We start from the raw sequence: 21,728 nt of genomic DNA on the forward strand, positions 1-21,728 counted from the left end.
CAAGTTCGACGTTCGCAACGGGTGATACAGGTACGGCAGCTGTAGAGAGGCGAAATTTTCGGCTGTTCCACGCAATGTCGTGATGTGGCTCTTTGCGAAGTGTGGGATTTCGCAGCACGACGACGTTAGAATGACGAGCTGTGGGACCGCAGCAGCAATCACAACGGCAGTGCTAGTGAGGACGATGGCACAAGTATGGACGAGTAGCCCAATGACTAATACATTTTCGTTCTGGGATGTGCCCACGGGCACTCCGGCGCGCGGCAGCCGATAGCGGCTGGCGACAAGCAGAGGCAGCAGGATAGTGCTATTGCGTTCCATTATTAAAGGCCAAGTGTAAACGACCTCCAAGTTTATTTCTTTTTTTCAGAAATGTGATGCGGGGGGGGGGGGGGATTTACATTCGAGTCGACTTAAAATCGTGTAAATACGGCATGTGTAAATTGTAAACTGTAAGGTTTAACATCCTGGGGTGACGCACAGGCTATGAGGGACACAGCAGTGGAGGGCTGCGGATTAATTTACGTCACGTGGAATTCCTTAACGTGTGCTGACGTCACGAAACACATGGGGCTTTTGTATTTCACCTCCATGAAAATACGGCCGCCACAGCCAGGATCGAATGACCCGCAACCTTGGAACCAGTAGCTGAACACCAAGCCATTGGGCTACCATAGCAGGTTTGCACTGACATGTGTACCTTCCAAAGCACATATAGGGAGAGCTGGCAAATCCGACAGTATACGTAGATCCCACAATGCACTAAGTCTGCCAAGAATACAGGTCTGAGACAGAACATGGGGATGCAGTTCAACTCGCATCTCCAGTCAGAGACTTCAGCTGATGCGCTACAGAGGAAGGTAGACTTGAAAAAGGAGCTCAGCAGAGGTGAGCCATAAAACAACCAACAGGAAAAGATGACTCTAGAAAATGGACAGGTGGGACAGGTGGGACAGAAGAAAAAAAATGGATGACAATGTGTGTGGGTGCACATGTGTATGTACACAAGTGCACAAATGCATGTGCATTTATGCCTTGTATACTATGAATTCAGCTCAATGTGTTGCGACATATCCCCACAAGTCAACGCTTGATCCCTCTTTCTGTACTTTCCCCTCTCCTGCCCTAGAGTGGAATAGCAGGCCACAGACATATTCCTCCAGATAACCGCTGCATTGCAAGTACAGTCGAACCTCGTTATAACGAAGTAGCATAGGGACCGTAAATTAGTTCGTTATATCCGATATTCGTTGTAACAGTATACATAAATATCGGCTCTGACAAATCCGCAGTTTGTCTCGCGCGAATATTCTAAATACTAAAATGCATTATTCTGGGCTTCGAACCCACTATAAACGAGGTAATCCTTACCTGTCTCCTCGTGGTTTGTGGAATATAAAACAAGGAGCGTAGTATGGGAAAGTCAAATTACAAAACAACGAAGCTCGACAAAACAGGTCTGCGTTCGTTTATTTGAAGAAAGATGTGATCTTCGTCTGGTGGCTTTTCACAGCACTGAGCAGAATAAAGTTTTCCACTGTGTCCATGCACAAGAGGGCCTTTTCTACTTGAGCAGTTTTGGTCGTCGGCAGTTTTTCCAAATAGCCTTTCAACCTCCTGGCCATGTCCGCGGCGTCCGCACTGCTTATTGGTGCTTCATCTTGTTCGCTGCCACCTTCGCTATCGCTGCTGCTGTTATCCTCGGGTACCACGACGCGATCCACAATTTCTTGATCCGTCAGCTCAGGCGCCACGGCCAAGTTATCATCGGCCGAAACGAAATCGTCAAATGCGATGCCTGGGATTGCCAGTCGATCCCAAGTTTTGTCCAGCTCTACCAGGTTTTCATCAGGCTGAACTTCGTCTTCGGCGGCAGGCAAAACAAAGCCGGCATCTGCGAAACAGTTCCTTATTGTTGACTGCCTCACCTCATTCCATGATCCATACAACATTTCAAGCGTCGTCTTGATGTTGATAGTTGTTGATCTGCGTCGATCGATATCGAAGACCAGTTGCATCACCAAACGCTTCCGGTAATTGCACTTGAGCGAACGGATAATGCCCTTGTCCAACGGTTGCAAAGCAGAAGTTGCGTTTGGTGGCAGAAACGTCAAACGAACTGCCTTCAGAACGATCGAGACTTTGTGCGCCGAACAGTTGTCCAAGAGCAACAGGACCTTCCTGTGCTGCCTCTCCATGTCCTCGTTGAAATCTCTGAGCCAGTCTTCGAAAAGCTTGGACGTCATCCAGGCTTTTTTGTTAGACAAGTATGCAACCTGCAAATTACGGACGCCTTTCAGGCACCTCGGACGTGCAGACTTGCCGATGACAGTGAGTCGTCTTTTGTCTGAGCCATCCATGTTCACGGCAACGACAACCGTCACCCGGTCTTTGTTCTTTTTTCCTCCATGGCAGGTATCGTTCTTTACGGCCAGTGACCGCTCTGGCAACAACTTGAAAAACACGCCGGTTTCGTCAACGTTGTACACGTTGCGCTCGTCGTATTCCTGGAGCAGAGGCCGAAAGTTCTCTAGCCACTTTTCACATGTCTCCACGTCGACAGCAGCCCCTTCGCCAGACAACGTGTGGCACGCGATCTCGGGTCTGTCTTTAAAACGTTGCAGCCAACCGCTGCTTGCATGGAAATCGTCATGCCCTAGTGCGCAGGCCAGGCTGACGGCCTTCGTTTGAAGAAGTGCTCCCGATACTGGCACGTTTCGTGCCCTCACGTCTTTAAACCAGGAAAGCAAAGCCGCTTCCACGTCCGGGTGATGGCAAGGCCTAACTCGTTTACGGTCAGCTTTTATAGCGTCCTCGGTGTTGCCCTCAATCTTCTTTCTTGCGGCCAAAATGGTAGATAAGGTACTTGGGGGAACACTAAACTCCGCAGCAACATCCTTTTTCTTGCGGCCACTGTCCACAGCTCTCAATATTTGCAGTTTTGTCTCGAGTGAGACCGCCTTCCGCTTCGTTGCCATTTCGACCCGGCGCTGCACTGCGACGATACCTCAAGGCAAGCTCTCTACGCAATGCCGGCTCGCTGCTCGCCACCACCGCCTGGCAATTGCCAGTGTTGCTGCGCTTGCCTTCATCGCTTGACAAGTGGCGCCGCCCTTCGGCCCTTTGTCGTCATAACTTTCAGAGTTAGTTTTTGCGCTCTGTTCATAGGTGGCGTGACCAGTCAAACGCACAATTTATGTGCCAGGCCGCCAAACTTTCTGCAACCTTTTCAAACGATAAAAGAAAAAGTGTGCCTGTGAATTGGCTCCCAATATTTATTTTCCTTTTTTATGCTACCTTTAGCGTTTTGAGCCTCGCGTAAACCTAATATTTCTTCGTTACAGCCGATATTGCGGTGCATCTCGCGTTTTCGGTTTCGTTATAAAAGAATAAATATCGTAAAAATGAAGCATGACCAACCAAAGTTCGAATTTAGTTCGCTATAACCGATAATTCGCTATATCAGTGTTCGTTATAACGAGGTTCAACTGTAGCACAAAAGGGCCGGGTTGATTACTCAAGCACACTGTCATGAGGACATGCATTTCCTCTTCTCAATAACCACCAAATCTCCAGCATTCCACAAATTGTTATGGAACCATTTTTGGCTGCCCAAATGACTGACAGGCCGACCAGCTGAATCCTAACCATTAAGCCCATATTTGTGGCTCCGTGCTTTTATTGGCCTGGCTGGGCTCAGGAAGACGCCCTCCATCATTTTTGTAACGAAAGCAGTAATGAGAAATTTCAAATTGAGGCCCCATGTTTGTTTGTTTTTTTAATTTTTTAATTTGGAACTCAACTTGCATCAGAGCACAAGGATCTTGGCACGAACAGTACAGGTTAATATACATGGACATTCAGTACGTGCTTATAACTTTCTTGAGCGACCAAGACAAATTCCGGCTCAAGCAAGGCCACTGCTGGATGTACAGACAGCTCCACTCACCCATGTCCCCTAGTGCCACCAGGAAGAGTTGACACCGGCTGGGCAGCATGAGCCCGCCCGGTCGCAGCAGTCGGTCCCTCGCCCTTAGCACGCTGTCGAGCATGCCCTCGAAGAGCAGGAAGTAGCCCATCCACTCGGACACGAGCACGTCCACCCGTTCGGGGAGCTCCAGCTCTTCTGCACAGCCATGCACCAGTGTCACCTGCTCTGACAGCCCATTCTCCCTGCAACCCAAACAGCAACCCACACTTCTGTGTAAGGACAACCCGTCTGGTTTCACAGCCAGAGGTGCCCCCCCTCCTTAGTGCATGAGAGACATTGACAGCCCGAGTATTCAGGGGAATCTCCTCCTGTGTCATGATCATAGTCAGCACAACTACCGTATAAACCGGAATATAAGTCGAGATTTTTTCTTAAAAACAGCGAGCGAAAGTCGCCCCTCGTCTTGTAAAGCGGCCTTAGCAGAATGTGAGTCGCAGTCTGGCAACCCACGGAGCCTGTTCGCGAACGGATAGCCAAAGCCGTATCGACAACCAAACGTGAATGCTTCTGTTTTTTTTTTCGTTCAGAGCCACCGGATTGTTGGTCTTCGCGTGCGCTGCTTTGTTTGACCTCGTGCGCAATTCCGCGTTAGCAATGAGTACCAGCAGCACGCGGAGGCAGTTCACAGCGGCTTTCAAGAAGAAAGTTATAGAGTTCACTGAAGCGAATGGGAACATGGCCGCTGAGCGCATGTTCGGCGTTTTGGAGAAGAGTGTGCGATATTGGCGCAGACAGAAAGATAAGTTGTTCGCGTGCAAGCCGAGCAAAATGTCCTTTCGCGGACGTCGTGCAGTACATCCAGAACTTGAGGACGCACTTGCCGACTTTGTGCGGCACCTTCGTGCGCGGTCGCTACCCGTGACTGTGCATTCCATTCAATGCAAATCTTTGGACCTTGCGCGGGAAGCTGGACTACGCCGAGAAGAGTTCAGCGCACCGAAGTCATGGGTGCGCCGTTTTATGAGGCGCAAGGGATTTTCTCTCTGTCGCCGCACATCCATATGCCAGAAGCTGCCAGAGGAGTTCGCCGATAAGCTTGTCAGCTTCCAGCAGTATGTGATTCGGCTTCGAGAGGAGCACGATTACATGCTCGGACAAATTGCGAACGCCGACGAGACCCCTGTCTGGTTTGATATGCCTTCGGCTACCACGGTCAGTGAACGCGGCGCCAAAGAAGTAAAACTTCTATCGACAGGAAGTGAGCACTCGCGCTTTACTGTCATGCTTGCGTGCACGGCAGATGGCAGAAAGTTGCCTCCTTTTGTCATTTTCAAAAGGAAAACCATGCCGAAGGAAGCCTTCTCTTCAGGTGTTGTTGTGCGCATGAATGAGAAAGGCTACATGGACGAGGCTATGATGATTGATTGGATTCGCGTGGTGTGGAATCGTCGGCCCGGTGCACTGCTGCGTCATCGGAGCATGCTGGTTTTGGATGCTTTTCGCGGCCACCTGACCGAATCAGTAAAGCGCGCGCTCACGGAAGCTAGGACCGACCTCGTCCGGGAATGACATCTACCCTTCAGCCACTCGACGTGGTACTCAACAAGCCCTTTAAGGACAGAGTGCGACAGGAGTATAATGAGTGGATGTCCGGCGACAATCCGAAGACGCCGACGGGCCACCTACAAAGGCCTCTGCTTGCGACTGTCTACAGCTGGGTGTTGTCGGCCTGGCGTTCCTTGCCAGATGCCATGATGCAAAAGGCTTTCAAAAAGTGCTGCATAAGCAACACGCTGGATGGAACTGAGGATGACGCACTGTGGGAGGCGGTGAGCGACAAGGAATCGTCTTTCGACAACACTGGTGAAAGTTCGGAGTGAAGTCGCAGCTCTGTTGGTCCAGGGACGCAGCCGACGTTGCAAATAAATGCGTTTCGGCAATATTTGCTTCTTCTCTATTTTTTTCTATTTTCTTCACTTCAAGGTAAGGGGGTCGACCTATATTCCCACTCGACCTATATAACGTTTATACAGTACATCTACGAATGGTCAAAGGCCTCTCCCCCACGACTTCCATTTGAAGGGACACTAAAGACAACTCCATCAACTTATTGGTTTCAGTCAAAGATTCTCTGGCTCTTTCCGGGTACGTTACAGTTTGTCTGGCAGCTAAAAACAAGGGGTATGCGAACAGTGTTTTTTTGGTTTGAAGCGAATTAAATGCAAATAGTAATTTTCTTCGAATAACTTCAAAGCGAGTATTTCAAATAAGTCTGGCGCACGGAAAAGGTTGAACGACGCAATTAGCATTTTCAAAATCATATTTTTCAAACATGCAACGCCATTACATGAAAAAAGGGAGAGAGTGCATTGAAGCTTTGTCAAGCTCACTGAAGCTGTGTAGACTTTCTGCAAAAATTGCAATAGAAAACTCGGAGAGTCGACCTATCTGCGATGCCAACACAGGTAAGCTCCATTTAAGACGAACAGGGACCAGAAAACTGTTTGTTCTATCAGAAGTTTGCCTTCACAAAAAGTGCCCCTAAAAGAAAGATACGAGGATGCTAGGTGTATCCTTATACATGTTACATGAAAACAATGAATCAAAGAGCCTTTGAGAGAGGATAATTTGCAAATAAAGCACTTATTGCACTATGCATGAAATGGGCAGACTACAGAGAGCATAAGGCAAACTTGAAAATGGCATCATACAAGTTTTATTTTTTCACCTTGTTTTTTCTCACTGATTACCACCTCTAAGAGCAGGCACACCACTTGCTTTTCCGTACGCCACAGGCATTGCGCATGGCTCCAATATCTGGCCATCCCTGCACCCCAATCACATGTTGTGACGCCGCATTAGTTAAAAAAACGGCCTCAAAGTTTTTGAACCTCAGGTTTTTAAACTTTTGTGTATAGGCGCATTTTAGACTGTGGGAGGCAATTCATGGCATGTAATGAGTGCGCAGTACCGAGACCTGACCACGTGAGATCTCTGCACCAGTGCAGGTGTGATGGTGCCCTGCCTTTTACATACCTGCCAGCCTCAAGGCTTACAAAATCATAAAACCTTCACGACAAAGGGCGGTAGACAAGCCAGCACGCAGTTCTTTCTTAAATGTCGCGTTGCGTCGGCAGTGCACAATGCGATAGCGCTGAAGCTTCTTTACACGTGGCACAGCACGTGAGGAAACACACAAACGGCGAACAATAGGTGACGAGCCCAGAATTTCGGCGCACTGGAGGAATGCAAGTATCACGTGGACTGAATTGAGGGCAGTGCGCACTTGTTATAGAGCCTTGCCGGAGCAGCAATTAAGACGCTTTCGATAAATAAACATGCAAAAAAACGTCTGCAACACCGCAATCGTCGTCCTAAATGGCGTGTAGCTCGGCTGGTTGACTGATAAGCGCAGCCAATAGCCATCGCCACTTCGGGCTGGCAGCGGACGCCTCTCTCGTGGTGGCACAAGGTTACCACTGACAACGGTGTGTATTTTTTTATAGCATTTCAAATGTTTATCGCAAATAAAATTTATCTTCCATAAGATTTCAGGCAAGATTCGTAAAATCATGAGACTGGTCGAAATTCGTACAATTTACGGAAAAATCGGTAGAGTTGGCAGGTATGCTTTTATACACTGTCAAGAAAGCTCCACTCCGAAAAAGCCTTCTTCCACAAGATGTTCCCCACAGTTCTGTGCTAAGGTGCACAGAAGCCATCTTGTGAGGGTGCACTTTTTTGCATAGAAGCATTTCATGCATTCTTTTCCTTTGCTTGACAGTGCCAAGCGGACGCATTGTGAATGCCATTGCACAGGTCGCTGTGTTTCATGGCCGCTATAAAAACAAACAGAAAATTCTTTTCCTAAATTAGGAATTTAAGAACAGAATTTTCTGTTCCTAAACAGAAATTTTTCTTCAACTACGATGACTTGTCAAAACTGCACTTTTTGGCCGTCGACTGCACTCAGCTGAAATCTACTGCACCGCAACCCTTTATAAAATTCAGGGTTGTGGAAGATGCACTCTACCATCAAATGAGTTAATGGATTCTTTTATGTGCACTGGACTCTGGTGTGGTCAACATCCACTGGACTGTGCAGAGAACTGCAAAGAAAGCTGGGACCACAGCCCATCTCACCTGATGATGTCCATCGCACTGTAGACAATGTCCGAGCGGTCAACACCTATCACTGCGCGTGCGCCTGCCCGTGCACACAACATGGACAGGATGCCAGTGCCGCAGCCAACATCGAGCACAGTTCGGCCCCGAATGCATGTGTCCGCATTCAGCTCGATGGCCGTGCGGTACGACTGCATGCGGGGCCGGTCAGACAGCATCTCCAGGTGGATGCTGTGGTGGCCGTATGACTGGAAGTATGGTTCATCACGCTCCACCTCATTCTGCTCGGCGGGCTGCAGCCAGCACTCCGCTGCTTTCCTGCACACAGTCGCACGCGTTGAGCAAAGCAAAGCACGCGTTGAGCAAAGCATTGAGCAAAGGCAGAAAATTGGGAAAGGCGAGAGATCTTTTAAGAATAACAAACACAGTGAGGAACACAGGACCCAGAAAGAAGTGGACAACACACCAAGATGGCTATCAAGAGGCTCTTCTATTCGGCCAATTGCGAATACATAAAAAGGCAACAAAAAGATAAGAGAAAGCTGATAACACAAAAACAGAATCATTGCTGGGCCCTTCGCAGAGCAAAGTCGTGAAGTCAAATAAGCGATTTCTTTTTCGAGAACTCTGGCAGAAGGCGCGCTTAAGTAATCCGGGCCTCGCTCATGAATGGTCAGCGCTTCAAACATTTTTCTTGCTTCTTTACTTACTGCTGTCAAGGGCAGGTGTGCAAGAGGGCAAGCCTTGCAATAACAAAATCAGTTGACGGTCTGCACGGCATGTCGTCCACTTTTTTCTGGTCCTCTGCTTCATGCTGTTCATTATTTTTAAAGCATCCGGTTTGTTCACCCCACTCACTACGAAATTGGTCATTTTCTACTTGACATTCATGGATCACTGAAAGTTCTCATACCGCTCCTGGCCATCGGTGGTGCTTGTGAAACCCAGGTTGCACTTCCCGAGCAACCTCTCATGACCAATCATTAATTGAACTGTCACTTGCAACGGTGGGCAGTGGCAAGAGGGCAGCCTGTCAGGTGTGCATGCATGCACATACACACACCTGGGCAACCTGCCACGAAGGAGACTTCAAACAGATGGACAAACAAACAAACCCACAATGGCTAAATGCGGGGAATGCCCACCACAAGTGTAATCGAACGTAAAGGTACAGCAACAGCAACAATTGAAAGAATTTTAAATTCTGCACAGTAGACACCAAAAGTAACCAAAAACATGAAGCTGGCAGAAACTACACTAAGATGCACTAAACACCACAAGATAGTCCTTTATAACACCGGTAGGGAAACTGTATTAACCATTCTACAACCATCCTAGCACATCCACAAATGTACGTCTAGATCGCTTGAAAAATGAAAAACTGCAGAACAGAACAAAAGGTCACCATGAGAGACAGCCAACCATATTCTACTTCATCTGGCAAGAATGCCCTAATGGATTCAAATCTTAGGTCTGGAGGACTTTCTGAAAGCCAGTTTTGCCACTGAAACAATCGTAACTGCACCTTCTGCTTGGATCTCATTACATCACCACAGTACCGGCAAGAACTTCACACTGATCTGCCCACATTGTTCAGGCCCCTCAATCATACTGCCAGGCAGTATTTGAGGCCAGTTCATTTGAACTTCCTTACACATCCATTTAAAAAACAGAACATCCATTTAAGGAACACTTGCATAACATAACACCGCCTTGTGATGACTTTCACATCGGCCACATGCAGCAAGCACACCTTCCAACTACAGTGGCAGACACCAACGGTGTGCCATCAGTGTTGACAGAGCACATTCGATGAAAAATAAGCGCACTAAATGACAACACACCTCATGCACTCAATGGTCTGCTCGGCTTGGGACAACCGGTCACGCAGCTGGCTGACCTCATCCCCGGGTTTGGGACCACCGCTGGAGAACTCTTCCACATCTGCACCAACAAGGACATGCTATTCACATACCAGCAGTAATGCACATGCAGCAAAAACAGAAAGTGAGCCGAGCTAGTGAACAACGGTGCTTGCTTGTCAGTGAAACTTTGTAGCAAACATCGAGAGTACCAAAGGAAAGAAAGTGAAGAAAACACACGAGCACAACGTATATGCACTTTCTATTCGTTGTAGTACACCTTGTTGCAAAACATGAAGACAAGTGCTTGCACAAATCCTCAGTAGCCATGACAAAAATGCAGGTATTTTGTAGTAGAGTATCCTTTCCTGTGGTCTCAGCATGCTACAACCACTAGGCTGTTCAAGAAGGTGATTTCTGCACCAAGAGTACAGGCACCTTCCACACGACAGCTACTTTGTATCTGAAACACAAATAGCAAAACGAGAAGATCAGAGCCAGGCGAAGCTCAGTATTAGTGCTGGTTAATTTCTCTCCAAAGGTGCAAAGACTATCCTTCATTTAGAAGTGTTAATAAATCTCTCTTGTATTTCCTCTCCAGGAGCTAATAAGTGTGTCTTTGTGCTTGCATACCAGCTCTCTTGCTTGCATTTCATTTGTTGCTGATTGGGCATGCCAACAAAATCAGTTGGAAAAACCAACCCACAAACGCCAGAATGTGGCTAAACTCGGCACTTGCCTTGAGACGCACAAACCCAAGCAAGCCACTAAAGGCATCATGGCCTCGTGGAACAGGTACGCAGGTATAGCCTTGGTGGATAATCTTTGGACCAAAGGGTCTGCTTCTGAGGTTTGCAGTGAAGTGCTGACGACACCCGTGAAGCCCAACGTCTTTGGAGGGTGAGGAAGGGTCTCAACCTCACCACTCATGACTTTGTTAAGAGCCCAAATACCTGCTGGAAGTGCACCCCTAGGCTGCTTAAATTGACATCGAGGTCCATGTCAAGGTTCAACTGAAGTCGGCCTGTATCGATAGACATCATCACTATCAGCCTGACTATACTCCCGTTTCATACATAGCAGGCAGCGCTGCGGAGAATGCAAAAGTAGTGCGTTCTTGAAACCACATTACTCCGCCATGTATCATTTGTTCTCAAAACTTCGGTGAGTATTTGGATGAAAACAAAGAGCAGTATAAAACAAAATGGCAGCAGTGAAAATCACAGTCGAAGCTGTGAGGTGCAGAGCGTTTGGGCCCTTTGGCTATAAGTTTCCTGAGTGTGAACTATTTTTTAGGTGCAGATTGAGTAAGAGTGATTCACCCTACCAGCCCCGTATCATATCGCACATGTAATTCTTGCTTCTGGAAGTCTCGACGTGTCACAGGATAAAATTGTGGGAAGAGGTAAAACGAAGTCCACGAGGTGCCAGATACGCCACTTAAGGTTTGTCGCAACAAAATGTCCTTGTGTCGTATGGAAAACTACTTTTTGAGCATGGTCTTAGCCAGCATGAACAGACACGCTAGTTTTGGCAGTGTTGCCTGCTATGTATGAAGCAAAGCATAGGCCCACTGCAGGTCAGAGGTCTCTCCCATATCTCCCCAATTAACCCTCTCCTTTGCCTACTACGGCCGCCTTATCCCCGCAAGCTTCACAATCTCATCCACCCACCTAATTCTCTGCCACCCACTGCTAAGCTTGGCTTCTCTTGGAATCCAGGGCGTTACGCTTAACGGCCATCAGTTATTGCCTTCACATTACGTGATCTGGCCAAGCCCATTTCTTCATTTTCACCAGGATGTCACTAACTTGCCTTTGTTCCCACACACACTCTACTCTCTCAATTTTATACCAATAACTTTCCTTTCCATAGCTTTCTGAGATAGACTACAACATTCTAACAGCAAGACACTACTTTCACTGAAAACGGAGCTTTTTAAGCCAGAAAAGGCCCAATAATGAAACACTGCTGTCACCATCAACTGCCGATTTTACTAGAGAACTGCAGTGCACCAGGGCAGTTTTCTTTTCACAGATCCCTGAGGCTAAGTCATACTACACCAATCACTTCAAAGCGGTGATCACGGAGTTCCTTTCAAGTCACGATGTCATGAGTTTGAAACGAGCAGTGCGAAAATTTTTAAATACAATTTTCTCAGGAATAAATACATACTTTCCTGCTGGACAAACATCAACATATCCAATTCTTCAAAGCAGACCCTGTAACCTTAAGACTTTAGCAAGGGTGTACACTAAGAGTTGATGAATGTATTTTATTTTGCAAAAGCAGCTGTTTGACAAAAACTCCAATAAAAGTGTGATGTGTCACTTCATGTGTAGTATGCCTTCAAACCAAACTCCTCACCGAAAGCCTTTTGGCAAAGAATAAAACTAAACAATGCATAACCTGCTGCATGTCTACAAACTAAAAACACTTCCCTTTACTACAAGCACCCAAGAATTGCTAGAACGTTGTTGCCAAATGGGCAAGGAAAAATTTGACACTTTCATTCCGTCTAAATTCAGAAAAGCAAAGCAATAATACCCATGCCACAGGTGCATGAGGTATGCCAGTAAATGCTTAATGCCTTAAGTTTGTTAATGCCATTATTTTCAGAGTTTGTGATAATGTATGTTGCAATGACAATAAGGCCTGCAAGCGAGTCAAATACAGACGTGCTAATGAGCACAAAATCTCAGGAAAATTGTCAAAATGTAACTGTAAATGTTATTTTGCAGAAACACCCTCTGTTCTTGGTTGTCAAGTCGAAAAAGTAGCCTTAAACTCATGTCTCAGCGCACAAACCGAGAATACGTCAGAAATGAAACCCAGATGGCGCCATTCGCATCGAAAATATAGAAGAGGTGCCTCATCAAATTGAAAATTATCAATAAGCAATTCGGCACTTGATATGAAGTTAATATTAAAAAATTTGCCTGCTTTTCTAGACACTGAATGGGGTCGAGAGTATGAATTTCTGGGGCAAATGGGTTGTAATGAACTCAGAAGTTGCAAATGGCTAATTCCATTAAAAATTAAGGTAGTAAGCACTTAATGACATTAAATTTGCCTGTGTGGCACAATAATATAACTCCAGTGGTCAAAAAATGATATGACACAGGAACAGATTCCAGCAAAGCTTGTAGCTGGCACTCATAAAAAAGGGAAATGTTTACCGGACCAAAGTGAAACTGCTATAACAGCAGAAAGAGAGCTAGCATACTGAAACAAAAGGAGCAAGCAATGTGCACGTGCCAACTTCGCTAAACAGTGCAATTTTTTTTCTTTTTAAAGCAGCATAAATGTAAGAGACTATTCCAGGCGAGGTTTTTTTAAGAAAGTTTTCCAGATAACCTCCTTCTGTTCCTTGCATTAGTCGCACGTTAATAAACCAGTCAAAAAATCATTCTCAGCTTGCTCTTTGCAGCAAGCCAATTGGGCCACGCCCACTGAACAGAAAATGGCCTACCGTAAGTCAGGAGCAAGTCGTCTGGAACAACGGGCACGAGGTAGTGGTCGTCCTCCCAAGGAAGGCAGCTTGGGTCAGCATTCCGCACCTCTTCTGGGCTCACTTTCTGCAAGGATTCGGCAGAAACACGCGTGTAACTGTAATGTAACTTTGTAGAGTAAGAACGAGCTAATGCGCCGCTGAATAAAGCAACCGGTGAAGCACGCGCAGTTGGTCGCTAACTCAAGGAACATGCGGAACCGAACAACCAAGACCAACCTCACATGCAGCGTGAACATCGCGAGTTCGTCTGTCTTTGCTTCCAACAGACATTTCCTAACTAGTAGCTGCCAGGACAACCTGTTTTCATACTTGGGGGAACCAAGCAACCAAGACCAAATTTACATGCAGCGTGAACATAGCGAGTTCGCCCATGTTTTTGCTTCCAACAAAGACTTCGAACGGGGCAACCTGTTGTCATTACTTCGAGTGCGCCGGCTGGCAGATTCTTATCAGTCTAGTGCCCGTCTGCTAAGTCTCAGTGACAAATCAGGCATGCGTTTTCATATCAGACACTGGATTACTTCGATAAAAACTGTATAAATGATACGTTTGCCGCCATTCGCGACAAGCTTGCATCATGAACAGCGACTCCTGACAATTAAAACCTGACGACTGACAATTAATACAGATTTACTCTGTTCTCACACATGCAGACAAGTGCGGCCGCTGCTTTACGCACATTTCGTCGTATGTAGTTGACCATCTTGATGTATCCGAAGCAGTCCAACTGGAAGCGCTCGACCATCGTCTTGATACAGAACGCGTGCTCCTGCGCGCAGTGCTGGTATACAGACTCTGGAGAAGCGCGCACTTCGCAGCAGAAAAGGCACGCGCTGTCCGCGAGCTCAACCTCCAGTTCCTCGGCGCTATCCCAAGCAGCGTCATTCTCGTCGTCGGACATAGCGCAAGCTGCACAAGCTGTACCCACGTGCGTGAAAGTCGCACTTGCCATGCCGCCGCCGCCGCGTGTGACAAAATCGTAAACAACTGATGTTGCTGCCCGTGCCGCTTACGCCGTTAGCAGGGCGAGCAAAGAGCGTGAGTGGACGCGAGTTCTGCTGGTTTATTCTGCATAAAACTGTTTAAAAAACAATTGCACATTTGCGAAAAACTTTCCACAGATTACAATACTGCGCTCTATGCGAAGCCACGCAAGCAACATGCTGAGCAGAAGTCGCCAGACAACCAGCCAAGCATCCCTATAAATCTAGGGACCAAACGTTTACGTCAGAGCGCGTTTTTCAATTGAGCGTGCTTTGTAACTGCATTTAACATGGTCCGCCTGTGAACATTACCCCTTGAGGCTTGAAATAATCTGAAAAATGAGATTGCACGGTATCTTTCGCTGCATATCTGTTTAGACTTCAGCGAAAGGAAATTTCAGTGCGAGGTGGTGGTGGTGGTGGTAAACATTTATTGACGATGTACAAGGAGGTGTTTGGGCCCAAACCCTATAGCCCAGGTCCTCACAAATCTACGAGCAGCTATTCTGGAGCCCCAGTGGCGTCTAGCGCCACTCGCGCCCTGCGACATGGATGATGGATGGATGGATACGGCTGAACCCTTTCAATCGGGCGGTGGCTCAAGCCACCTAGCCATATGACTTGTGAAATTTTACTCTTCTCTTGATTTTAGCCACCAATCAGATAACCTTCGCTTGGTTATTTCTACCCGCTTAAAAACTACTTTCCCTTCACTATCCTTAACCCCAATGCCTTGGGTAAATGAGCCCCGCTGCTTTCCACTGTAGGGTGAAGCCCTTTACAGAAAAGTATCAAGTGTTCAGCCGTTTCCTCCTCCTCTCCGAACGCACAACGTGTCTATCTAGTGGTACCTGACTGTGGCAGCTGAGCAGCGCCACCTCCCAGGCATTTCTAGAATGGTGGGTGATGAAGGATTGGGAAAACGGGATTGGAAGGGCAGGCCCAAACCATGTGGAAAACGTCCGAGGACATCGCTCCACACAGGCTGCAGCCACCATCAAATTCTGAATTGAAATGTTTCAATACTGCGGGCACAGCATTGTATTTGTAAAAATACGATATTTGCTCGTCTGCTCTCCAGAGACCTGTTCCAGAAAGCGACGATGGCTGTCCTTATAATATGTAGTGATGTCTTTGAATGTAATTAGAGACTGGGTAGTCTCGGAGTAGGCTTCCAGAGAAAGTGAGTGCCCGGGGAGAGAGAGCGCGGGCCGTCTGATCGGCTGCGGTGTTGTAGCACGAGGATAAAAGCACCCACACAACAGTGACGACAGTGACAACAATCACAGTAGTGTGACGACCTCCGTGCCGTTGAAGAGATGTGGACTGCACTGCCCAGCATTCAAGGGTTGCCCCGACGGCGTTCCTTGGAACCTTCGGCCGAAGCCACCGGTGACCCATTCTTGAAAGAGGCTGATGCCTGGGCAGACGGGGAAACAAACAACAACCAAGCCTCACAGAAGCCACCGAGGTGTCCAAGATGTGAATTGTGTTCACCGAAAGTGCTTCTGTTGGCCTCATTAGACTGCCCAAAAGTCTTCCTAAAGGAAACCATATTTCTACCCAAAAAAAAATATTATTGGCGAAAATTTAGAATAAAGAAGTAAGCATGAATGATTGCATCATGAGACTATTTACAGTGATGCACATGAGCCAAAGAAACAAGAACACTAGATGGCGTACTTATTTGCGCGCCCGACTTCAGAAGTCGGCTTTCGCATGAAGTTTACCTCTTATGGAAATTACCACAAGAGCATATTCCTGGAGAGTTAAAAGAACGGTAGATTGCTCCGGTGGAGTTTGAGACAGTTGCTGGAGCCACGTCAACGGTCGATGATCAGTAATTAGAATAAATTCAGAGCTCAAAAGGTAACAGCGAAGCTTCTCGATAGGCCACACCATGCCGGCAAACGCATTCTTTCTCAATTGTGCTGTAAGCTGGCTCCCTCGAAGTAAGCTTCCTGCTGGCAAACAAAATGGGCTGCTCTTCCCACTTGTTTTCTAGGCTTAGTATGCCACGCCCATCCCTCCTTCGCTAGCGTCCCATTGCACCAGGAAAGGCCTCCCATAGTCTACCTGTGCCACCCTAGACTAGGCCTCGCATAGTCTAGGGTGGCACAGGCCAGGAAGTACTTTGGTTTGGGCTAGTGGGTGCATAGCTTTTCTGATGATGTCAGGATGAGTTGCAAGTTGGCGCCTGTCCTGTTGTGTTCGTGTGCCTCTTTGGCCCTTGTTTTCGCGCCGTCCTGACATCATCAAAAAATCAATGACAACTTCAGGGACTCAAACGCTTGACGCTTACGATCGTTCCACACCATGTTATTGGGCTTCTTTTTCTTGAGGGCATCCGTTAGTGGACTCGCCTTTTCTGAGAACCGGGGAATGTACTGATGGTAGTAATTAGTCAATCCGATAAATGACATCAAACCCTTCTTCGTTTGCGGCAAGGGAAACGAAGATTGAATGAATTTTAAGTTGTGGTCGTCTTGCTCCCTGACCGACTACATGACCCAGATAGTCGACTTCATTACGGCCGAATTTGCACTTCGCAGCCTGAACCGTTAACCCTGCTTCTTGCAAGCGGGAAAAAACCTGCTGCAAATGTTGAATGGGGTCGACCCATGTGTCTGAAAAAAATTGCTATATCGTCCAGGTATGGCAGTGAAAAAGCCTCTGTTCCGGTCGGAACCCGATTCATTAGCCTTGAAAATGCATACGCACCATTTCTTAAACCAAAACTTGGAACAAGCGGCTTGAGGGCACCGAACGGAGTAATGAACGCTGCCAGGTTGTTCGCGTGTTCAGTAAGTGGCACTTGCCAGTATCCCCTGACAAGGTCGATGGCTGAAATGTACTTTGTCCTGCTTACTTTTCCGATGCAGGCTTCAATATTCGGGATCGGGTTATAGAGACCTTGGTAAGAGTAACGGCATTTAACTTCCAGTACTACGCACAAGGACGCGGTTCTTTGACGGGGCTCACTACCAAAATCATAGGGGACACATAATCACTTTCTCCCTTCTCAATTAACTGCAGTTTAAGCATTCGATCTACAGCACCTTTTAGAAGGTTTTCTTGACGTGGGGAAAAGTGATAGGACTTGCACTGAATTGGCGACTGACTGGCCACTTAAATATCGTGCTGGACATGATTGGTCTTTCCGGGAATTGTGGAAAACAGATTCCGGTATTTTCGATTAAGGCAGTTATATCCGCAAGTTGATCCCGACTAAGCTGTGTCGCATCAGTCGTAACAGCTAAGATTTCGCTGACTGCCAACGCACCATCGGTTTTCCCCATGTCAGGAATATGAACCTTATCTCCCTCTGGCTGATTTTGTGCTATGCTGACTACTTGTACCCTTCCCTGGTACGGCTTCATTAAGTTGCAGTGCTATATGCCAACCTCTTTGCGACGACCAGGAAGTTTTATGACATTGTTTGTCTCAGATAGTTTCTGCTGGATAGTTGCTGGCCCCTCCCACTGCACTCGCAATTTATTAGCCCTAGCGGACCTTAAGAGCAGCTCCTTGTCCCCTTGTCGTAGTAAATCTTACCCCGAGCCCGAGCTTTCTCTAGACTTGCTTCTACAAGCTCTGTGGAGACCGTTCAATAGTGAGAGTACATACTCTGTTACCATGGCGTTCTCGGCTTCGCCTTCCCAACCCTCACGCAGAAATCGCAAAGGCGAGCGAAGGTTTTTGCCACAAACCAATTCCGCGGGCGTAAAACCCGTAGACTCGTGAGCGACGGTTCGCAGAGCGAAAAACATACTCGGCAAAGCCAAGTCCCAAACTTTTTTCTGCTCGTGGCATAAGGCCCTGAGGATACGTTTCATGTCCGAATGCGTTCTCTCCAGGCTACTTTGTAGCTGGTTTACCGAACTGCGCAAAATTTTGAAGCCACACCTTTGACACAAGCTACTTGTTAAAGCACTGCTAAAAACGCTGCCATGCATGGTCACATTGAATCTCAGTTGGCAATCCGATCCGAGAGAGAATTATGAGCAGGCTGTCTACCGCCTCGACAGAAGTCTGGTCTTTCATGGGCACGGCCTCGGGAAACTTGCTAGCAGGGCAGACCATGGTTATTAATAGATACCTATAACCAGTCATAGCGGTATAGGTAGTTGACCTACGACATCTATCACAAGCCTCTCGAATGGTTCCGTAAATATCGGCACGAGGGTAAGGGGCGCTTTTCGTCGCTCGTTCGGTCCTCCCGTCCTTTGACACGTGCCACACGAACGAACGAACGAACCCCTCAACGTCCTTGAAACAACTGGGCCAATAATACTCTTCCAATAACCTGCACTTCGTTTTCGTGATTCCTAAGTGCCCCGACCATCCTTCCTTATGATCAAGTTCCAAGAGGTCACGCTTGTACTTATATGGAACTACCAGCTGGTCTACTTCATTCCCACCTTTGTCCTTAAATCGGCGACAAATAATGCCGTTCTTCACATAAAACAAGATTTTCGGTGTTACGTTTTTTTTTTCCAGGCTATTTCGACAATTTCCTAGCGTTGGGTCCGTGGCCTGTTCACTGGTAAGCGTGGACTTATCAACCTTAACCAGATCACGGAACTTCGCACTTTCCGGCGAAACCAGAGTGGTTACGTCCGCCTCTTCGAGCCTATCCTCCGGAATCGCTTTTGCCGTTTCGTTATCTGACTAATCAGCTTCTTTCCTCGTCGCGAGCGCTTGCGGCTCGGAACCGTTCACTGTTGTCATGGGGCGAGTGACTACACTTGAACGGCATTCATGCCAAGCGAGACGCCCGAGTCGCCGCGAGCTGCCTCGCCGTTCTGTTCGAAGGAATGTAGTGCGGACAGCTGGACAATGGGGAACTTGCGCTGAAGTTTGCGGTGCCGATTGCCGCGCCATAACACACTGCCTAGCGAGAAGATGGATGGATGGATGGATACGGCTGAACCCTTTACATCGGGCGGCGGCTCAAGCCACCTAGCCATGTCTTGTGAAATTTTACTCCTGTCTTGCTTTTAGCCACCAATCAGATAACCTTCGCTTGGTTACTTCTAACCTCTTATAATCCACTTTCCCTTCACTATCCCTAAACCCCAATGCCTTGGGTAAGTCAGCCCCGCTGCCTTCCACTGTAGGGTGAAGCTCTTTACAGAAAAGTATCAAGTGTTCAGCTGTTTCCTCCTCCTCTCCGCACGCAATGCACAAAGTGTCTATCTCCTGGTACCTGACTCTATACGTCTTAGTCCGCAAAACTCCAGTCCTGGCCTCAAACAACAAAGAACTTCCCCTACAATTATCATAGATATTTTCTTTGACAATTTCCTGTTTAAAGGTCCGGTATGTTTCTAGTGCCGATTTCGTCAGCATCCCTGTTTTCCACAAAGCTCTCTCTGTTCCTTTAACCTTTTTCTTAACCGATAATTGCTGATTTGCCCCCTTACTGCTGTCCAGATATTTGCTTGTCAATTTTCTAGTTCGCTTTCTCCATTTCGTGTCAACATTCTTTATATACAGGTATCTGAAAACTTTCCTAGCCCACCGCTTTTCCTCCATCCTTCTCAATCGTTCCTCAAATGCTATCTTACTGCTAGCCTCTCTGCTCTCGAAAGACGCCCATCCCATATCACCCTGTACCCCCTGATTTGGTGTATTGCCATGTGCTCCCAAAGCTAACCTCCCTACTCCCCGTTGCCTAATTTCCAGCCTTGCTTGAACATCTGGCCTCATACACAGGACCGCATTCCCGAAGGTCAGGCTAGGGACCATCACCCCTTTCCAGATCCCTCTTACCACCTCATACCTATTGTAGAGCAAGCAGTTTACCGCGCCACCTTCAGGCGCTTATTGGCGTGAGCCTCCGCGCTCTGTCGAAGGCGCAAGTGCCGTGCGTCAGCTATCCGGGCTACGCCGAGGGAAGCTAGGCAATGACTGCTGTCAGCCAAACGCGGGTATCTAATCGCGCAGAGTGTGTTCTCGCATTTGCAGCGGCCCAAGCGGCTGAAAGCAGTTTTGAGTCACCGAATGGAACAATTGCAGTGCCACCTTGGCAGCGCAGGTTCCCCATACCCCGTCGGACACTGCTACCTCAGTCTCTACTACACCAAAAGGCCCGTCTAGTTTTACTATGGCTACTGGCAAGCTGATTGCACGATCTGTTAGGGTCTGACGAACCCACACGCAGTCGCCTGTGAAATCGTCTTGAACCAGGCCGTGCGTGGCTCCGGTGTCTCTCAAAGCCTTGCAAGACTGACCATTTACTTCTATGTCGCACAAGTATGGTCTAGGCGGGTCTTCTGCCTTATCCATGCACAAGTTAACCAGGGCCCTTACAAAAATATTTTAGTCTATAGACTGTCCATAGACTTGTGCCTATCAAGTATATAGACAAACCCCAGGCAATACAAACGCAATACAATACGCAATACAAACGCTATATACAGTCTATAGACAATCAATAGGTTTATGGCCATACACTTTTAGTAGACTTTTGTCTATAGGCAGTCTATAGACTATGAATAGACAAAAATAAATATCTATCTATAAGAAGTCTATGGACCATATATATAATGGGAGCACTGTAGGTACACGACAGCCTGAAGCCACATGACCCGTTTGGTGACATTTGTGGTAAAGAATAGGCTTTCTTGCTTCGAACGAGTTTGTTTTTAGCTTTTGCTTGTCTGAATGGAACACTTCCTTTGAATGTGGAACATGCGTCGTACACTCGGCACTTTTAGATAACGGACGGACCGTTCATCGCTCGCGGCTTGGGCAAAAGGCTTCTCGTTATCAAACTTTTTCCCGTGTCTGGAGCAATTCAGATCTGCGTAATCAGCCGCCTGGTGTACAGTTTTTACATCTGGCCTGTCCTGAATCCAATCCTTCAGGGTTGAAGGAATAGAACAGAAAAACTGCTCGAGCGCAGTCTGGTGCTAGCACCTTTTCGCGGTCCTCATAAGTGTACACCGCGCAGCCAACTCTCTAGAAAGCCCATTAACTCGTAAGCGAACTCAGCATAGTTTTCTTAATTCTGGGTTTTTCCTTGCCTCTCGAAACTTCATTCGAAAAACCTCATGAGACAGCCTGAACTTCTTCAGTACGCAGGTTTTTACGGGCGAGTAGTCAGCCGCCTCTTTGGAATCTAACCTTGCCAAAACGTCGGCCACTTCCACTGGCCGCAAACTCAATCATTTGTGGCTAGCCCAACTCCACGAAGCCCATCTTTTTGCACATCCGCTAAAAATTTACTAAGTAGAGACGTATGTCTCCCCCGATGCAGAAGAGCTGCAAGAGGCTTCACATGTCCGATTTTGTCGCTCTATCGACGG

General features: G+C 47.5%; 1 protein-coding gene across 1 annotated transcript in view; it reads right to left on the reverse strand.

The window, feature by feature from the left end:
* The window catches only part of LOC144104772 (protein arginine N-methyltransferase 3-like), a 28,823-nt gene extending 14,402 nt beyond the window's left edge, over nt 1-14,421 (reverse strand). The window contains exons 1-5 of the mRNA XM_077637952.1: nt 14,112-14,421; nt 13,391-13,496; nt 9,901-10,000; nt 8,075-8,374; nt 3,950-4,173 (exon numbers count right to left, since the gene is read on the reverse strand). Coding sequence (XP_077494078.1) covers nt 3,950-4,173; nt 8,075-8,374; nt 9,901-10,000; nt 13,391-13,496; nt 14,112-14,384 — 1,003 coding nt within the window. The 5' untranslated portion in view covers nt 14,385-14,421. The remainder of the gene's footprint in view (nt 1-3,949; nt 4,174-8,074; nt 8,375-9,900; nt 10,001-13,390; nt 13,497-14,111) is intronic.
* Between the last annotated feature and the right edge of the window lie 7,307 nt (nt 14,422-21,728).

This window comes from Amblyomma americanum, chromosome 9 (assembly GCF_052857255.1).
Source record: "Amblyomma americanum isolate KBUSLIRL-KWMA chromosome 9, ASM5285725v1, whole genome shotgun sequence".
In the NCBI taxonomy this organism is placed as follows: Eukaryota; Metazoa; Arthropoda; class Arachnida; order Ixodida; family Ixodidae; genus Amblyomma; species Amblyomma americanum.